Source organism: Bos javanicus, chromosome 22 (genome assembly GCF_032452875.1).
Source record: "Bos javanicus breed banteng chromosome 22, ARS-OSU_banteng_1.0, whole genome shotgun sequence".
NCBI lineage: Eukaryota > Metazoa > Chordata > Mammalia > Artiodactyla > Bovidae > Bos > Bos javanicus.
This window is the reverse complement of record NC_083889.1, coordinates 41,364,776-41,385,208: the sequence shown is the minus strand read 5'-3', so window position 1 is coordinate 41,385,208 and position 20,433 is coordinate 41,364,776. Positions and strand designations below refer to the sequence as shown.

The following is a 20,433-nucleotide window of genomic DNA, read 5'->3' as shown; positions in this document are numbered from 1 at the left end:
TCTCAAAGGCATCATGCTAAGTAAAGAAACCAGATTCAAAGGCTACATATGGTATCAATTCAGGTATGTGACACTGCTAAAAATCGAAACGGGGAAAGAATACAGGTCAGTAGTTACCAAGAATAAGAGGTAGAGAAGAGTGATTGACCACACAGGGACGTGGGGAATTTGGGAGGGGGAAAGGTGATGGGAATATTCTATACCATGATTGTGGTAAATAAACTGTTTTTTGGTAAACTTTATCAAAACTTGCAAAATGCTTTTTACAGGGTAAATTTTAAGTTAAGGACCTCAATGAAAAAAGTGGTAAGAACTTTAAAATATTCCGCTAACTTTTCTATTATTGCTTACTTGAAATATTAACATGCTCTTTGTTGTCACTGAGCACTCAAGGCTTGGCGATCCATGGACCTGCTGAAGGTTGTCCAAGGTATATGACAAATTCACTAATCTCACTTATTTCTATTAACAGCAGGACTATGCAGCATAACCTGTTTAGAAAAGAAACCCATATGATCCTTTCCAAGTTTGCCATTGGATCAGAGGTCAATGACCTCTCAGAAGCCATGTGGCAATTTCCAAAGTTTTTTCTAAATCACTATCACCTGAGCAAGCAATGCAACTTCAACTGTGATTTTAACTAGTCTAGGAAGTTACTGTGGAACAGCAACACTAGTAAATATCTACAATCTGAGAAGACTCATAGGATGCGCGTGTTAACAGTGAAGACGCAAAAGCCCCAAACACAAAGATTCTAAGTCAGTAGATTTAGAATAAAAATGGAATCAACCTTTCTACTAAAGTAACATGAAAAGTAATTCTTAGGTAGGTAGTACACGACTTTAGTGACTTAGCAGCAGCAGTGTAAGAATCATACTTAGAAAAAATAGATTAGACAATTTTTGATACATAGACTTGTTCTAAAAGGACAGTTTTCAAAACTTTGTCATCCACTGAGATTATAGTTGTATGTACGTGCATGCTCAGTCAATTTAGTCACATCCAACTCTGTGACACTATGGACTGTTGCCTACCAGGATCCTCTGTCCATGGGATTCTCCAGGCAAGAATACTGGAATGGGTTGCCATGCCCTCCTCCAGGGGATCTTCCTGACTCAGGGATTGAACCCTTGTCTACTGTGTTGCAGGTAGATTCTTTACTGCTGAGCCACTGGGGAAGCCCAGTTGTATGTACAGCTGACTCTTAAAACCTGGGGGTTAACAGTTCCAAACCTCCCTCGAGGTGGAAAATCCATGTATAATTTATAGTCAGCCCAGATACATGCACTTCTGCATCTGCAGATTCCACCAACCACTGATCTGTATTACTGTAGTATTTACTACTGAAAAAATGCCCATATAAGTGAACCCTCACCATTCAAACTTCTGTTATTCAAGGGTCGAATGCATGTGGATGGTTTCTTTCAGCCATTTAATATTACACAAAGGGTTTAAGATGGCCCAGCTAATTCATATGGGAGAAATCCTCTGATCACATAGGAAACAACTGAAAGATGTCCAAAAGAATATAATCTACCAAAAACTGTAAAGAAAAATAAAAAATTTCCAAAAACTGTAATCTAAAAACAAACAGCTTAACGTAAAATACAATGGTAATAATGATAAGAACCACACTCAACAATTTATATCTGAGTGCTATACTCTGAAAATTACTCCATCATCACCACCAAAGCTAACAAAATCATTAAACATTTTGGCCAGATCACTGGGACATGAAAAAGTAGTCACTGCTAGAGTCAGAGAGTCTACAGCCATGGTAGTCAGCCATACTAGATTCGGTGCTTGTTAGGTTTTTTTTTTTTTTTTTGCTTCTTTTTTAAGTTTTATTGCCATTTTTAATTGAGATAAAACTCAAATAACATAAAAGCTACCATTTTCAAATGCGCAATTCAGTAGGTTTTAAAAATATTCAAAATGTTGCGCAACTATCACCACTAATTCCACCACTAATCATCCCCAAAAGAAACCCTTACTCAGTACTCATTTCCCATTCCCTTCTTCCTACAGCCCTTGGTAACCACTAATCTACTCTTGTCTCTATTCAGTGCCTGCTTGTCTAGGAAATGTTTTAATGTTCCATTCAGAACCCTGAAATACCGCTTTGAGATAGTATAACCCATATACTCATACACATTTCAGCTGTGTATCATTTGTGCACTCTATCAACCTGCACCCGCCTCGTGACAAGGTCTCAATTTCTCCCCTGTTACTCCTATGCCTTTGCAGCATTACTGTGAGTGGCTGAAGGAATTCCATTAAATAGATACTGCACGAAGTAAGCATCTAACTCATCTGCTAGTTTGGGGATTTATATCTGAATATTGATTTTTTTTTAAAGTCTAGCAACTGGGTCTCTGTATTTCAAAAAACAATTTCAAAATGAAGCTACTCCTATTAGACTGTTGTGGGGTTTTTTGGTTTTTGTTTTTTACCATTTGCATGTTTGGAAGCCAGGCACAGAGGCTGAGAAAAGCTGAGAATTCCATCTTTATCACACTGTGTGTCTGGAGCAAGCCTAAACTTTTTTTTTCATAAGGAATTACATTTGTTCCTTAAAGAACTTCCCAGAGATTCGATGTTAAAAGCCCCGTGGTAGTTGTGTTAAGCATTATAGCCACATGCAGATGAGCATCAAAGGCACATTAAGTTTATCTGGCATCGCTTGGAACCAAGCATTGCCTTACTTGCTCATAGCCAGTCTCAAAGCCATAAAACCTTATTTCACAAAAATGTAACATTAACACCCCAGTTAAACTTGCTTCTGATTTCTAACATGGAGGTGGGGAAAAAAAAAAGAACTTTTCTATGATTTTGGCTTAGGAACTAACTGCATAGGAATTTGCATTTGTATGAAGGAGACTGAAACTCAGCTTCAGAATCATCCAGGATTTCATTCTCTTATTTTATTTTATTAAGAAAGCAGAGACTCTCCCAATAAATCCTCCTCCCCTCTTCTGGCACACTTAAAACCCATTTCTGAGCTCCACTGACCACATCACGTTGACCTTTGGTATTGAGTGCCAAGGGAGGGAAAGAGTAGGTATGTGGGTGGAGAGAAAGAGAACAGAGGGGAACACAGGTCGAGGAGTGAGGGGACAACCCAAATGTGGGGCCACCACGTGAGCAAGCCCTCTGCTGCACATTAGCAAAGCAACAAAAGACGGCATAGAACCAGAACCAGAAGGCGGTCAGAGGCGCCCCGGCCTCACCGGAGACACAGCAATCCAAACCCGGCATCTGCACTGCTTCCCAGACACCACCTCCCACGAGCTCCCTGGACTCGGGCTTGCATTTCAGGACTCCATGATTTAGTTTCTGTTTGAGCATTTGGACAATAATCATTTTACTACAAAAGGTAAATGTCTTGTAAACTAATGGGAAACATATTGCTTGGCAAAGTTTATAATGTCAGGATTTATGGCTCTAATGCCTAGGGTCTCTCTGACCTCGAAGATAACATAGTGAAACAGTAATGTGCTCTAAATGACTCAGTGTGATTTTTTATTAGTTCTCGTAATCACCCCCTATTAATTTGTATGCACATAATAAGCACTCACCTTCACAGTCTGTCCGGCTTCGGGGCCATCCTGGAAACAGGAAAACAAAGAAAAAAAAAGAGGTGAGAACAGATAGATGGTATCTCCTGCTTATTCGGAAATAGCGCCCATTAATAATTTAGATCCAATTTCATTGTGTGTTAATTTATAGTTTCCTCAAGGGGACCATGAGCTTCAAATGTGTAGAACCTGACAGTTCTCCATTTCTGTCTGAGAGTAAGTGAGAAGTTATGCATAAAAATGATACAAATTATCCAGTGAGCCAACCCCCTTCCTACTTTTCATGCTCTTTGCTTTTGGCTATGGCTTTAATTCCATTAATGGAAGACTGGAAATGTTTGGGGAGGTGAAGTATCATACCTTTTGGTTATCTTTAAACCAGATGTAGTTTAATTAATGTCTGATGACTTTAAGTCTCAATTTAGGAAATCTGCTATAAACATAATCCATTGAGCAAGAATATGGGCTCTCACGTGGCAACAGCAGGGAAAGTGGGCCCTTCCTAGCTGTTCTGACCTTGAGAGAAAAGGTGGAAGTGTTACTCTAGCTGGACTCTTTCCCTATTCTGGGTTCTCCCCTGGGATTTCTGAAGCTATTTCGACAAAACTATTTGTTGAAATAGTTGAAAATAAGCAAACAAATCCAGTCATTAGCCATGACATAAAGCAAAAGTAAGTGCTCATCTGGTTTGGAATAGCAGAACAAGCATTGTTTTTAAAATCAGAAATTTCAAAGTTAAACTAGAACTCCGCAAATTTAGGAAAGTCTTTTGACTCCTAGGACCCAGACTACCTGGGTGAGAATTTGTGCCCGGCTGTAGCCAAGATAAAGCACACCTGTGTCATCAGGGGTTTTCAGACGTGTTGGTTCTCAATCCATTAGTGGGTCCTAAAGTCAACCTGATGGGTTGTGATCTGCACTCCAGACAAACTACAGACAAAAGAAATCATGTAAGAGGGAAACAACAAAAGAAAAACAAAACTACTGTGTTGGCCAAAAAGTTTGTTTGGACTTTTTCTTTTTTATGACATCTTAAAGAAAACCCTTAACGGACTTTTTTGGCCAACCCAGTACCAGGCTGCATGCGTGCTCAGTTGCTCAGTCATGTCTGACTCTTTGCGACCCCATGGACTGTAGCCTGCCGACCTCCTCTGTCCATAGAATTCTCCAGGCAAGAATACTGGAGTGGGGTAGCCGTTCCCTTCTCCAGGGGATTTTCCTGACCCAGGAATCGAACCCAAATCTCCTGCATCTACTGTACTGGCAGGTGGATTCTTTACCACTGAGCCACCTGGGAAGCCAATATTACACTGCACAAAACGGGGAAACATTGTCACGGGAGAGAGTTCAATGTGAAAAGGATGAAAACTAATTTCTGAGCTCTCTGTATACTCACCTGCATGGAAAACGTGAGCGAGGTGCCCTGGAAATGCTTCTCTACCACCGAGCCGACTCTCTGTGCTGCCTGAAACAAGTCAGCCACTTCTTCGGGACTCATGTCTCGGAAGCGCTCCACTGGCCGGAGGGGACACACGAGGACATCTGCAGTGAGGTCTGTTAAGGTACATTCTGCTTGCTTTAGGGAACGTTTTCGCCAAGAAGTTTATACCCATAGCACTGAATCAGGCCCAGGGCCTGAACTCACAAAGGCTAAGGGATAAAAGAACAAATATTTACCAACCACTGAACTCCAAGGAGTTCAAACAGAGCTGATGGCTAATTATACTCTGAAGGAGAAGCTGTGGTGCCCTGAGAAAGTTCTTTTAAGAGAAAAAGACATCAGTGTTCAAAAAGGCTTAAGTGCTGGCTGAAGTAATTATGCCACGAGGCACGATCTATTCTGGACCGTTATCTCCTGAACTCTATTCTGAAGCTCAGTCTTCTCAAGGAGCCAAAGGCTCTGGGTTGGAAAAGCAACTGGAATATTTATTTGGTTTTTCTATGAAGAGCATCATGGTTAAGACTTTAATATCAAAATCTCTCTAGAAAAACAGCTCATGAAAAGATAATAGCAGTTTTCTTTTTTAAAGGAGTGTAGACATTCTGAAAATGTACAGCCAACTTCATTTATAACAAGCAGATGTGCCACATGGTTAAGCAATTTAGGTTGTCTGTGCAACTGAAACCATCTTAATGTATTCTATTAGTCAGACTAATCAACATATTTACATTATTGGTCTGAACAAACAAGAGTCTAGAGAAAAAGGATACATGTTTGATCATTTGTGGGTAGCAAATAAATATTCAATGTCACATCATCGATAACATTTCACTTCCTTTTTGTATTTGAACTCATCATATATGTATGGGCATACAGGTAGAGACATGTACACATCCATATGTATACACACACAAGCTACACTGAATTTCTTATTTATTTATCAGGTACCAGCAGGAGAAAAAAAGCTAATGTTCTTTTCTATGTCTTTCGTTGTTCTTGTTTAAAAAAAAAAGCATGCTTCTGCCTTGAGCCAAGGAGCTAAGGGGCATAATAAAACCACAAGTTTGCAATTGCTAGTCTCACCAGAATATCAAGCACTTTAGCTCCCCAAACTATTGGTAGGACTCAGGGCCCGGGGGAAATGCACTGAGCTCAGCTGGGCGGGCTTGATTTCCATAAGACAAGGGGGAAAAAGAAAAAGAGAAAACTGATTACTTTTGCTCATAACCAGGAAATTCATGTCAATGGTAAACTAGGAAAAGGAGTATTTGTTTAATCTCAGTTCATTTTTCAAGAGAGGAGAAGGGAGGCCTTTACCCACAGGGCATCTGATACTTAAAAAGATAATTATCCTTCTTTGCAGGGCTGCTTTATTATCATGGGTCAATGAACCGTTTAGAAATGAAGAATTTCCTTTCATTTCCTTTTAGCAGATTGCCAGCCTCCACTCCCACTGAGTTGCTTTTTTTTTTTGGTCGTTGTTAAAAGAGACCTTTCCCAGTCTTCCTCCTCTCTGCTTTAATTTACACCCTCCCTTAGGCTCTGACTTCACCAAACCACAGCAAGATGACAACTTTGCAAGCTTCCAACAACATCCATAATTACTGTGGTTGGCAGTGTCTGTACACAGCAACTAGGTGGGGAAGGGAATGATATTTTATTTAAACAACTGCTGACTGTGAAAACGGGTGGAATGAATCTGGCAATCTTTGTGTCTAATGTAACTTTAGTAATATGAATAACATCTAAAACGGTTTTCATTTTCAATGTCATAAAAATCGCAATACCTGTTCATTTTGCTTGCCTGGTGCTAAAGGCTTAGCTTAACCTAATGTTTAATGACTCCAGCTGTTTATGAAACTGAACCAAAATGGCTGAATTGAGGTATTTTATCTTGTGTATACCTAACTGCAGGGTGATACATCACATTCATTTATCATTTTAACTGAATATTAGTAATACAACATGTCACAAAACAGATAAACAGACTTAACACATTCTCATTTAGGTAAACATTTTTCACCAACCCATTTAGGCAACATTGTCCTGACGTAATATTCCTGGCAACCCAACCCTTTAATAAAAAGTCATCTTATCTGCACATAACACACACACACACACAGGCTGCTGCTGCTGCTGCTAAGTCGCTTCAGTCATGTCCGACTCTGTGCGACCCCATAGACGGCAGCACACACACACACATATCTTGATGCAAAAAAAAAGTGAAATGGAGATTACTGTCAAATGTGTCTACTCCAGCTGGTGGTCACACGTATGAGCACTTCTTTGTTCTGCTGGAACTCTGAGGATGGCCACACGGGCATCTACACCTAGAAATGACCCACACACGTGGGCTCCACGTCACTCTACAGGGAGGCAGCGGGGCCTGCCGTTACACAGTGGGGGTCGGCAGCCCCTGGGTGCAGTGTGAGTAGTTGACCTGCCCAGCAGCAGAGTTGCTCAGCAACACACTTCCTGGGGTCATTCCAGGCACTACTTGGGCATCAGAAAGTCAGGATCAATTATCTTTTCTCAGTTACTCTACAGCCAGAGCAGAGCCCGAGTCTCACCCTCAGATAGGCTGCATCGTGAGTGAGGCTTACCCACCGCCCCAGTCTCTTTTTCCTCACCACTCTCCTGTAGACTGTGTTGTCGCTGTTTAGTTGCTAAATCATGTCTGATTCTTTGAAACTCCATGGACTGTAGCCCGCCAGGCTCCTCCGTCCTTGGGATTCTCCAGGCAAGAACACTGGAGTCGGTTGCCATTTCCGCCTCCAGGGGATCTTCCGCACCTAGAGATCGAACAGCATGCCCTGTCTTGGCAGGCGGATGCTTTTCCACTGAGTCACCTGGGAAGCCCATGTATACTAACCATCTGCGGTATTCGCTTTCTTTCTGTTCTTCAAACACACTAAGCTCCTTCCTAGATTTGGGGGAGGTTTGTTCCAGTTATTTGTTCTGACTGGATCAATTCCCCCTGATCTTCCTATGGCTGCTTCTAATTCAGATCCTAATCTGAATGCCAGTCTCTCAAAAGAGCATTTAACTGCTAGGGTGTTTATCCGCTACCTATAATCACTCTCCCTTTCCCCTGTTTTAATCTTTCCATAGCCCTCGCCACCAGCTGGCACTTTTGTTGCTTCATTACTAAGTATCCAGATGAGAATGGAAGCTCCACACAAGCGAAGCATGTGTCTTGTTTACTGCTAATTTACCACCACCTACAACAACAGAGATACTTACTACGTCTTGCTGGAACGAGCAAATAAACAGCAAACCAGATCTTTGCATCAGACACTCCTGAGTACTAAGATCCTGATCAAACGGTGATGACGTCCAGTTACCTTACAATCATCTACACGAGACTGGGATAGACTGCAATGTATGTTTTCTAGTCAAAGCACGGTTAGAATTAATGTTGGATGAGAGCTAGAGAAATGTCAACTCATTTTTAATGTAAACTAAATTTTCATGTGAGCCCAAAGGGAAATAAAATTATAAAGGTAAAATCCTTTAAAAAAAAAAAAACTCATTTATACCTGGAAAATAGTAGTTCCTACCTAGAATACTCGGAGTCTCGGACAAACTTTATCTATTAAAGCCCATACAGCAATAAAGGCCCAGCATGTTCAAAAATTTTTTAAAAATGAATAAATAAAATGAACTCACAACTCTCATATTAAAAAGAAGAAAATAGCATACTACCCTAAGACAGTGGGTCCCATGTGCTACATGTTGTTCCTAGAGAAACAACTCAGGGAAAGCAAATTAATCTTGAAGAAGAGCAGACAGCTCTCAAAATTCTGCTGCCACTGTTTATATGCCAATTGGTTTAAGGTAATATCACAGATGCAACATAATTTAATTTGAAGACTCTTAGGCCTTGTTAGTGGGCAAATCCCATATTACTCATAGGCTACAAGAGCACCCTTTCTCCTGGGTCCTCTTGGTGCATAATTAACACCTCTGAAGAGACTATTCTGCCAACATGCATGATAACCCTCCAAGAAGGTAACCTACTCTGTTGAATTTAATATATTTATCCAGCACTCATCATGTCTGAAAGGCTGTGAAAGAGATTATCAAACAGGATCTAGCCTCACCCAATAATCTAAAGTATAGACATTAATTTAGTAATAACTGTTTTTTTTTTTTTAAAGAAGAGAAGATCAACAATCATGATTTAGTTCCTGTGGTAGACCAAGGGATTTCTCACAGCTGAAGAAAGTCAACAAAGGCATTTAAGTTCAGATGAGATTTACAGTGGACTTCACAAATAGGAGTGAACCAACCAGAGGGTTGGCTGGCAACCCATTCATCCATCCATCCATCCTACGTCTATAGCCTGCTTTCAGTCTGGGGTTTGTGTGAAGATGTAGGATGCCAAGATGAATGCAACAGAGTAACTGACTTTGAAGAGTTCACTCTCTATTATCCCAAACTGTCATGTAGCATTAACAATCTGTTATGACACAGAGAAAGTGAGGTGTTAGTTGCTCAGTCGTATCAGATTCTTTGTGACACCATCGACTGCAGCCTGCCAGGCTCCTCTGTGGGATTCTCCAGGCAAAATTACTGGACTGGGTAGCCATTCCCTCCTCCAGGGGATATTCCTGACTCAGGGATCGAACCTGGGTCTCCTGCACTGCAGGCGGATTCTTTACCATCAGAGCCACCAGGGAAGACCATGATGCAGTGAAGTGAAAGTTGCTCAGTTGTGTCTGATTCTTTGAGACTCAATGGACTATACAGTCCACGGAATTTTCTAGGCCAGGATACTGGAGTGGGTAGCCTTTTCCTTCTCTAGGGGATCTTCCCAACCCAGGGGTCAAACCCAGGTCTCCCACATTGCAGGTGGATTCTTTACCAGCTAAGTCACAAGGGAAGCCCCATGATGCAGAATGAGTGCTATTGATAGAAATCAGTACTGACTGTTGTGGGAGCACAGAGGAGGCAGATCTAACTGACTAGGGGTCTTAGATCAACTTTTCAGTGTGGTCCTGCATTTCCACCTTCTAAAATCAGAAGGTATTTCTCCAAATTTGAACCAGAATATTTTGTCCTTGAAAATGGCCTAGAAACGGATGCATCAAAGTTGCCGGGCATTCTTCCTTTGGCCAAAATCACTGTTTCCCTTATATGTGTGCTCTCTCTCTCGTTGACTTCTTCTTTCCAACAAATCAGTGAAGTACTATTATAATTCCTATTTTTCAGATGAGGAAATTACAGCTTATAGAAAATAAGAAATATGTGCAAGAGAGCACATTCCAGATGAGACTAAAAGTAGAATTCAACTCAAGTCCATCTGAGTCCAAAGTCCATGTTATCAAGTATAGCTTTGTGATGTTATACTTTTTATAGGTTTCATGACTCAGTCTCTGTGAGTCCTCTTATTAAAAGCATGCCCTCCATTGCCAGAGTCCTTCTGTTCACGGAAGAGATTCATGATTTTCCTGAAATACAAATACACTGTGCAAAACTGCCAAGGGCCAGAGAAAAACTCAGCTTCAAATGAAGAAAGGAGACATATAACCCTACAGTGGAAGGGGGCTCAGTGCTGGGCAGAGGAAGCCCTGAGAATGCCCTTGTTCTACCAAGGAACTGTGAACAACGGGATCAAGAATAAGAGACCTATCTCATATCAGCAGGAGCAAGCCAGAGGGTTACAGAGCCTGTGTTTTCGCCCTTTTCCATCTTTGAGCTTCAGTTTCTTCAAGGTATCTTGGGCTCCCTTGGGCTGACAGATCGGAGGAAGATTAGATATTACAGTCAATGTCAATGAGTCAGGCTGTCAGATGAACTGAAAATCCCATTGCTTGTTAGACAGTCTAATTATTGGGAGCCATTGACTTTCTCATAGCATCATCTGTATCACCAAGGACTACCAAAAACTGGATAATGCCTTTTCTTTCCCTCTTCCTCTCCGCTCTCACCACCAGTCCAGAAGTGACTGTCTCTGTCCTTTTGGATAAACATGTAGGGAGTTTTTGTCACATTAAAGTGAGGTGGCAACATTCCAGGCCCTGTGCTGAACTCTTACTGACACACAGCCAATTCAGAATACTCAAAATTCAGGAAAGAAATCAAGTGAAATGTCTAAAGATATTTATCCACCAATAAAACACGAGAATCCCTCCCATGCTACATGTCCTTTTGCAAAGTGACTTTACTGCTCCTCTCACCAAGAGTTGGAGTCTATTTCCCTTCCTGTTGAGTTTGGGCTGGCCTTTGGCTTGCTATGATCAGTGGAAGGTGATGAGTGTCGCTGTGTGACTTCCCAAAGTCAGGCCTTTACAGTCCTTGCAACTTCTAGGGTTTTTGTTGTTGTTATTCTTTTGGAAACCTGAGACCAATATGCTATTAAAAAATCCCAGCTAGGCTTCTGCAGAAAAATCACTAAGTCATGTCCCACTCTTTGTGACCCCATGGACTGTAGCCCACCAGGTTCCTCTGTCCATGGGATTTTCCAGGCAAGAATACTGGAGTGGGGTGCCATTTCCTCCTCCAGGGGATCTTCCCGACATAGGGATTGAATCCGCATCTCCTGCATTGGCAGTTGGGTTCTTTATCACCGAGCTGCCAAGGAAGCCCCACCTCTGAGCAGTCAACCACCCGCTGGAGTGTGCTTGTCACAGGAGGCCCATATATTCTCTCTGGGGCTTCCCATACCACTTCATGAACCAAAAAGAAAAAAAAAAACTGCAACCGTCTGCTCGAGTTGAAAACAAAATGAGATGCTGTAAAACTGAGAACCATCCCAACTACAGCAAATGATCGTTATTGTTGCTGCATTTCTGTTTAAAAAAATTTTGATAAGTTTGGAATTTGCTCATCAAGGATAATAATTGATGATTTAAAAATAATCTTATGAGCATTTCCATGACGAATATGAACTATTTAAATATAGAGTCGTGACAGAGAAATGGAAATGTACTGATTCTGATGATTAATTAAGACAAGCAGAATATTATTCTCAAAGCTGCTCAGGCTTGCTCCCATTTATTTTTCCATATCTGATCTATTCTAGGGATTCAGAATAGAAAAGTCACTAAAATAAATCAAACCATCAAAATATTACTGATTCTGATGAAGCTGATTAGCATGTGCATGTATGAATATGGAGTAAGTCAGCATCAAATAATATGATGAAGAATTAAAAAGAAAAGAATCAGTCATTCTTCTGAACTAATTTTAAAAAATCTGTATTCATCTCTACGAAGATCAGTATGTCGTTTAATGACAAACAAGGAACATTCCAGCTTGTACTGCAGACTTCCGCAGACCCTGTAAAATGAAGTATTTGCTCTAACAAATAATCCTAGTCCTTGCAAATATTTAAAATAATTCTTAATTCACTTCAAAAAACAACACCAGGATGACCATGAAGTATTTTTAAGAAAGATTCAATTAATTTGAGTTAAGTAGCACAGTTGAGAAGCACAGTTGCAGAGTTTTGAATCAAAGTAGGTGGCATCTCAAAAGTCATCTCCTACTCACAATGTAGGCACTTCTGTGACATTTTTTAAATAAGAAAGGTAGAAATATTACCCCCAAAATTAACTAATATAATTCTAAAGAAGCATATTGACAGTTTGGGCCATACCTTTCTTTACTGGATATTAACATATCCACTGCAGTAACTCAAAGAAGACTTCATGGAATATTCATCAACCATAAATATAAATGGCATGAATGTAATTTTAACAAAATTTAATTTCCAGAGTATGATACATTCCAGGACAATGGAATTAAGATAATGACAGTATTCTGCTCATACCTGGATCTTAGGGCAACCATCTCACAAGTTTCCTCTAGAATTCTCATGTTGTGTCCTGGAGAATGCTTTGAGCCAAAGACACAAGCCCTTAGTCATCTGTGGGAGAAGAATCAGATATCTTTTTCCTGATAGATCTGCCCTGAGCAAACCCCAAAACTTCTGCACTGATTTGGCTGCTCAGAGGGGATAGCCACACTTGTAGGGAGAAGTAAATGGGTGACTTTCACAGTTGAAGCTCAATATTGAAAAAACAAACAATCCAATCAAAAAATGGTCAGAAGACCTAAATATACATATATCCAAAGAAGATGGCCAAGAGGCACATGAAAAATGGTGAACCTCACTAATTGTTAGAGAAATATAAATCAAAACCACCACCTCACACTGGTCAGAAAGGCCACCGACAAAAAAAAAAAAAAAAAAAAAATCTGCAAACAATAAATGCTGGAGAGGGAATAGAGAAAGGGAACCCTCTTGCACTGTTGGTAGGAATGTAAATTGATAGAGTCACTGCAAAACAGTATGAAGGTTACTTAAAAAACTGAAAATAGAACTACCATATGACTCAGCAATCTCACTACTGGGCATATACCCTGAGAAAGTGAAAAGTGAAAGTCTCTCAGTCGTGTCTGACTCTTTGCAACCCCACAGACTGTAGCCTGCCAGGCTCCTCTGTCCATGGAGTTCTCCATGCCAGAATACTGGAGTGGGTAGAAAACTGTAATTCAAAAAGACACATGTACCCCACTGCTTACTGCAGCACTATTTACAGTAGCTGGGATATGTAAGCAACCTAAATGCCCACCAACAGGTGAGTGGATAAAAAAGATGTGGTACATATACATGATGGACTAAGTCAGCCATAAAAACAAAGAGAACTGGGTCATTTGTAGAGATATGGATGGATCTAGAGTCTGTCAAACAGATTGTAGTACGTCAGAAAGAGAAAAATATCATATATTTAAGCAGATATGTGGAATCTAGAAAAATGGTACTGATGAAACTGTTTGCAAGCAGGAATAGAGACACAAGATGTAGAGAATGAATATGTGGACATGGGGTGTGGGGGGATGACTTGGGAGATTAAGACTGATGTATGTGCACTGCCGTGTGTAAAACAGATAGCTAGTGGGAGCCTGCTTTATAGTACAAGCAGCTCAGTGCTCTTTGATGTCCAAGTGCTCTGTGATGACTTAGAGGGGAGGGGTGGGGTGGGGTGGGATGGAAGACCAAAAGGGAGGGGACACACACACACACACACACACACACACACAGCTGATTCATTTTGTGGTAGAGCAGAAACTAACACAACACTGTAAAACAATACCCCCCCCCAAAAAAAAAAGAAATCAAAAACCTCAACAATAACAACCCAAATAATGAAAGTAAAATGAAAGAGGAGCCTTCACCCAGAAAACATTCTTGTGCAGATTCTTTGGTTTAAATTTCACATACTCTGTGAATATTTCAAGGAAAAAGAATCCTATATTATCCTAATAGAATTGGAAAAGAAAAAAGAAAAAAAAGTTACATCCTTATATTAAACTAAGTATGTGGGGGAAGGAAAAAATAACATAACACTTGCTTGCTGCCTACTATGTCCTAGTGATAATCAGCAATCCTTTGAGGAGGTAAATAGTATCACCCTCATTTTCCCACATTCAAACGTAGAGAACAAAAAAAGCGCAACTACGCATCCAAGGCCACGCAGTACTAAGGTGAAAACCTAAAATAGGGCCATGCATGAAAACCATCCGTGCTGTTTCACTGCCTCCCAGGGTCACAGAAGTCTCCAGGCGCCTGGTAGAGTCTTTGCTACCGTGGTTCCCCAGAACACTGCCCCCATGAGATGTTAATAGACAGTACACAAGAGAAAACAAAGCATTGGTGTGGTCAAAGAAAGTTAAGAAACACTGAAATGAGGTAAAACAGGTTTCTTTACAATACAACTCATCAAGATAAACTGTGTACTAATGTGTATTTCTGGGAGAAGACAATGGCACCCCACTCCAGTACTCTTGCCTGGAAAATCCCATGGATGGAGGAGCCTGGTAGGCTGCAGTCCATGAGGTCGCACAGAGTCGGACACGACTGAGTGACGTCACTTTCACTTTTCACTTTCCTGCATTGGAGAAGGAAATGGCAACCCACTCCAGTGTTCTTGCCTGGAGAATCCCAGGGGCGGGGGAGCCTGGTGGGCTGCCCGTCTGTGGGGTTGCACAGAGTCGGACACAACTGGGGTGACTTAGCAGCAGCAGCAGCAATGTGTATTTCTGACTTCAAAAAAAAAAAAAAAAAGATACTAAGCAGTTTTTCTTATATTTTTTTAATAGTAAGACTAGTTTTTTTGTAGAATATTGTATACAACAAGTGTTTCAGAGGAATTTTGGTCTACTAAACCTCTTCTGGGAATACTGAGCATCCTTTACCTATACCAAGAGATAGATGCCTGAAGATTTCTGTGTTGTAACCAAAAAGCAGAGCACATATCCTAGTAATATGAGCAAAGCAAGAGGGCCTTCTGCTTCATGAAATTCACTGGGAAGCTGAGCATTAAAATACATTGAATAGGACATGGCAGTCATTGGTGCAAAAGGCTCACTATTTCTATTTTTGTCAGGTCTAGGCATGTGACAGGATTATACTCCCTGGATCCTCACGGTTGGGTAAAGTGGAAGGAATTCCAGCCAAGGAGTCGTGAGCAAAAGTGATTATGTCACTTATAAACTAGAGCATTTAACTGCCAGTATGAGCCATCAAAGCTCTTCCCCCTTCTCCAAGCCAACCAGCAACGTCACTGTGTCTTTGGAACTAGGACTAGGACCAGCCAGCCAGCGGGGTGGGGGCTCTGCTCATCACCTGTTCTCCTAGCACAACACCAAGTTTAGGAAATGGGTTTCCTCTCTTCTGCTAACTCCAAGTAACCTGTGCAGCTGCTTAGAGCAGTCTGTTGAAGACTCTGAGGCCTTGGTAGGGATAAGGAGGGAAGAATGGGGAGATTTACTAGTTCAGTGATGGGCAGAGAAAACTGATGTGCTGCAGTTCATAGGGTCACAGAGACAGGATTTAGCAACTGAACAACAACGAGCGACAACAGCTGCCACGAGGGAAGGAAGAATATCAGCCTACAGACAAACGATCTGCCATTCTCTAATTAGGGCAAAAGGAGACTATTTCCAAGACTCTTTTTCCTCTTCCTTAACAATATGGAATCATTTCTAACTCTTACAACGTCTCTAAGTAATTGTTATGAAAATTCAGTATTCTTGGTATGGTCCCAGAAATATACAGAAGCAAGTGAACTTTAAATAAGTATGGTGAGGAGAGTACTGACAAAGAAACTTACTGCCACGCAGAAGTATCTGTCCATAATGTGCCAGCGTAGGCATAAGAATACAGCATAATGACAATGCCATAAAAATGCTCTTAGGTGTTAAGAGTTGCAGAAGAATTTCAGTAGAAGAGGAATGAAGTACACTCAGCGGCTGAAAGAAATATTTAAGGATCATTCCCAATGAGAGATTTAAAAAAAAAAAAAAAAAAACAAAACCAACCCACATATACACTCTGCTGTGAAAATCACTTCAAAAAGTCTGTGAAAAGCTTTTTCGTCTAGTATAGATCGGAAAGTAATGCTAAAGATCTGCAATTCATGGGAGAGCTGCTGGAAAACCACAAGCAACATAAATAATTTAATAGCACTTTACCATGTACACATTTATATTCTACCCAGTTTGGGAATAAGGAGAGCTCACGTTCAGTATCTACTTCTAGAGGGTAGCCAGATCGAAATCCAGCTGTCTCCCTGTAGACAGCATCCATCCAGGGCAAATTCCATCAGGTCCTGGAAAGCACAGATTTCAGCTTCAGGCTTGTTTATGCCCCTCAAAAGCCACGGAAAATTCCATTTCCCAGGAGATCTTCAGTGTGGATGGACAAGTCAATGAAGCACCCTAATATCACAGTTCACATTCTATGTGAAAGCAAAGAGCAAGCAAGTATGAATTATAGAATAGCAGAGACTCCTAAATGAGAGAAAATAGAAAATGAGAGACAGATAAAAAGGGAAGAAGACATTAAAAGGGAATATTTGGCAGGTAGAGCATTCTTAGAAGACAGGAAACATTCCCTAGTCATGTTCACCCAGCATCCGTGGTGTTCCATGTAGGACAGGCCTTTAATGAATATTCAGTGAACGAATAAATGGCATGGATGCTTATTCAATGCTCAATCTAGAAAACCTTTCTTCCTAAGAGACTATAGAAACTGACCAGACTCAACTTACTAACATGAAAATTACTGAGGGAAATACACTTTAAAAAGAAAAAAAAGCTAAGTCCTAAATTTCTAATCTAAAAGACACCCAGTTAAATGTAAGTTAGTGCAGCCACTGTGGAAAACAGTTTGGAGGTTCCTCAAAACACTAAAACTAGAACTACCATATGACTCAGCAATTCCACACCTAGGTATGCATCTGGAAAAAAAGAAACACCGATTCGAAAAGATACATGCAGCCCAATGTTCATAGCACAATTCACAATTTTCAAAGTACATAAGAAACAATTCACATAGCAAAATTCACAATTTTCAAAGTATTTAAGAAACCTAAGTGTACATCAACAGATGAGTGGATTAAGAAGGTATGGTGTGTATATATACACATACATGCATACAATGGAATACTACTTAGTCACAAAAAGAAAGAAATTTTGCCATTTGCAGCAACATGGATAGACATGGAGGGCACTATGTTAAGTGAAATAAGTCAGAAAGAGAAGGATAAATACTGTTTGATGTATGGAACCTAAAAAACGTAACAAACTAGTGGACATGATAAAAAGAAAAAGCAGCAGACTCACAGATACAGACAACAGACTAGTAAACCAGGCCTGTTCCCCTGGAGTTGGCACTTTGGATTAATTCTACATGCCTCGGGTTGCCTCCAAAACATTTCAGCCACTGGGGAGTGAAGGTTTGTGACAGAATCTGAGTTCTCTTTTCAAAAGATCACTCTAAATGTTGTGTAGGAAAAAAAATGTTTTTCAATCAAAGCAAGGATGAAAGCTGAAGGCCACTGGGGATGTCTTTACCAGAGACTAGATAAGAGATTGAAAACAGGCCTGGGTAAAGGTGGTGGCAGTGGGGTTGCAGAAATTTTAAGACATATTTCTGAGGCAGGAGCAATAGGACTTACTGATGGAGGTGCGGAGCAAAGGAAAAAGGGGGATCAAAGAAGACTCCAGGGTTTTGGCTGAGGAGGTGGGTAGAAAGTGATATAATTTAGGAGATAGATGAATGGAGTCTATGACATATGGCTCACTGTTTAGAGACTCTGGCTTTCTGAATTTTCAGATTTCCTGGAACCAGCTAAACAGACTTTCCTAAGCTGGGTGTCTAGATGGACTCCAGAGCTCCTATGAATCTCCTGAATCTGTTCACAAAATGGAATATGGTGTGTGTGCTTGTATGTATCTATTGCTGTCCTTTGGTCTTCATCATACAAAGAATTATTAGTCTCTGGACCCCAACAAAGGTAAGAATCACTGATTTAAATTAGCAGAATTATCTGAAATTCATCCCCAAGAGTGGTTACAAACAAACTCACACTTCTATTCATTTTAGCTTAGACTCTAATAGACCCACTCCTGAAGAGTGAAAAAAAAATTTACTCTGTGTCTGAGCAACTTGTTCACAAGAATGAACCCTCCACAAAAGACATACTAAAGATTTTTTAAAATAGACTAACACTAAAGTCATTTTAATCTGATTCAGCAGTGAGCAATTTAAAACATGTCTCTTTTAACAAAAGACAGCTGGACACATAAAGATAATTGTGTGATTCATTCAAAATTAAAGAATGGGCTAAATCATTTACAACAATAAAAATGCAGAAAACCCTACCAGGAAAAAAAAAAAAAGAGTGAAAACTCTAAGTAGCAAGTGATTTCCAAATGCTTCCAAAACAAGAAGCAAAAGACATTTTATTGTCACTCTGGGACTTCCAGACTAGAATCAGCTAATCAGGCATCCTCTAAAAACAAAAAGATAATTCATAGGAAAAAAAAAACTTCAGCAATGAACAACATTGCCAAAGTGTTAAGAAAGCAGGGTTTTTCAAGATAGTGATTTGTATGCAAATATAGCTCAGCATTTATCACTAAACCTCCAAAGCCTGCAAAGGGAAAAAGTTTTGTTCTTTCCATCTGCTTAGACTCTTCTCCTAATAAAGTCAACTACCAATGACAAAAGAAGCTCTGATATCTCCAAAATAATAATAATACAAGAAACGCATTTAGAAATACAGTGTTTCAAACCAGAAACACATTCAGAGTCACTCTTTCTTCCTTAAATCTCTTAGCTTGGTTTCATTGGTAACACTGGGTTAATATTTTTTCTAACTTTATAAGGGTTATAAGGTTTGGGGGTTTTGGAGCTGTGTTTGCTTCCCTAGAGGTTCAGATGGTAAAGAATCTGCCTGTAATGCAGGACACCCAGGTTTGATTCCCAGGTTGGGAAGATCCCCTGGAGAAGGAAATGGCAATCCACTCCAGTACTTTCTGCCTGGAGAATCCCATGGACTGAGTGGCAGCATAGACTGCAGTCCATGGGATCGCAGAGAGTCGGATATGACTATGTGACTAACTTACTTACTTTTTACTTTTTAAGAATAGCATATTTCAGGCAATAAGTGAAAGCTGAATAATAGTTGCTTAAAACAAAGTCAACAGAATTCCTTCAAGACCCCCTTCCGTTGAGCACACCCCTCTTTGCCTCTTGGGTATGTGACTTAAATACTGTTGCTCACCAGCACCGGTGCTCATTTAGAACCAGGAACTTCACTGACTCCACATTTAAAACTTCACCCTTACTCTTCCACAGTCCATTTTTCCATATTATCTCCGTCAGTATTTTCCTTCCCTTTACAACTTAGAACGTCACTGGAGGCAGGGTCCAGGAATTAGTCATCTTATAATTTCTTTTTCCTCTCTAGTTTTAACTAAATTTTTCAAAACAAGATTTTTCTATAAAAGACTCTCAAAACACAAAACAAGCCCTGCAAAAATATTTAAAATACCTAAGTTCATTTAGAATTCATACCTTTTTCTGACCTTCATTTTTCAAGTTCTGTGCTTAGACAGCATATAATATTTCCTAATGTTTCAATTAGGAGACCAAATATACTAAAAGGGTCTACAAAAATACCAACGAAAACATAAAATTTTGACATATTTTAATTTCATGTGTATATAATTGAAAAAAAAATTTTAAGCATGCCTAAGGAAAGCAAAAATTGTAGAAACAGATGCTCTGGCAATTCTGTAAGAGCTTTACGTTCATACATTGTCATGCCTCCCACAGGATCCTAAAACTCACTCCCATATTCTTTATATGCTTAGATAATACAAACATATCCTTGTCACCCAACAGTTTTCTGGCATGGAGACTCAGACACAGGCCTCAATCTCTCTCATTACCAACATCACATCGCTTAAAAGAAAGCTAAAATTTATTTTTTGTTTGTTTGTTCTGGCTGAGCCACACAGCTTGTGGGATCTTAACTCGCTGACCAGGGATCGAACCTGTGCCCTCAGCAGCAAAAGCGTGGGGTCTTAACCACTGGACTACCAGGGGATTCC

At 40.2% G+C, this 20,433-nt stretch overlaps 1 protein-coding gene across 3 annotated transcripts in view; it reads right to left on the bottom strand.

The window, feature by feature from the left end:
• The window catches only part of FHIT (fragile histidine triad diadenosine triphosphatase), a 1,529,906-nt gene that overhangs the window by 295,797 nt on the left and 1,213,676 nt on the right, over nucleotides 1–20,433 (bottom strand). For all 3 annotated transcript variants that reach the window (XM_061396522.1, XM_061396521.1, XM_061396520.1), the window contains 2 exons: nucleotides 4,975–5,120; nucleotides 3,579–3,608 (listed from right to left, as the gene is read on the bottom strand). In XM_061396522.1, the coding sequence (XP_061252506.1) occupies nucleotides 3,579–3,608; nucleotides 4,975–5,120 (176 nt within the window). The remainder of the gene's footprint in view (nucleotides 1–3,578; nucleotides 3,609–4,974; nucleotides 5,121–20,433) is intronic.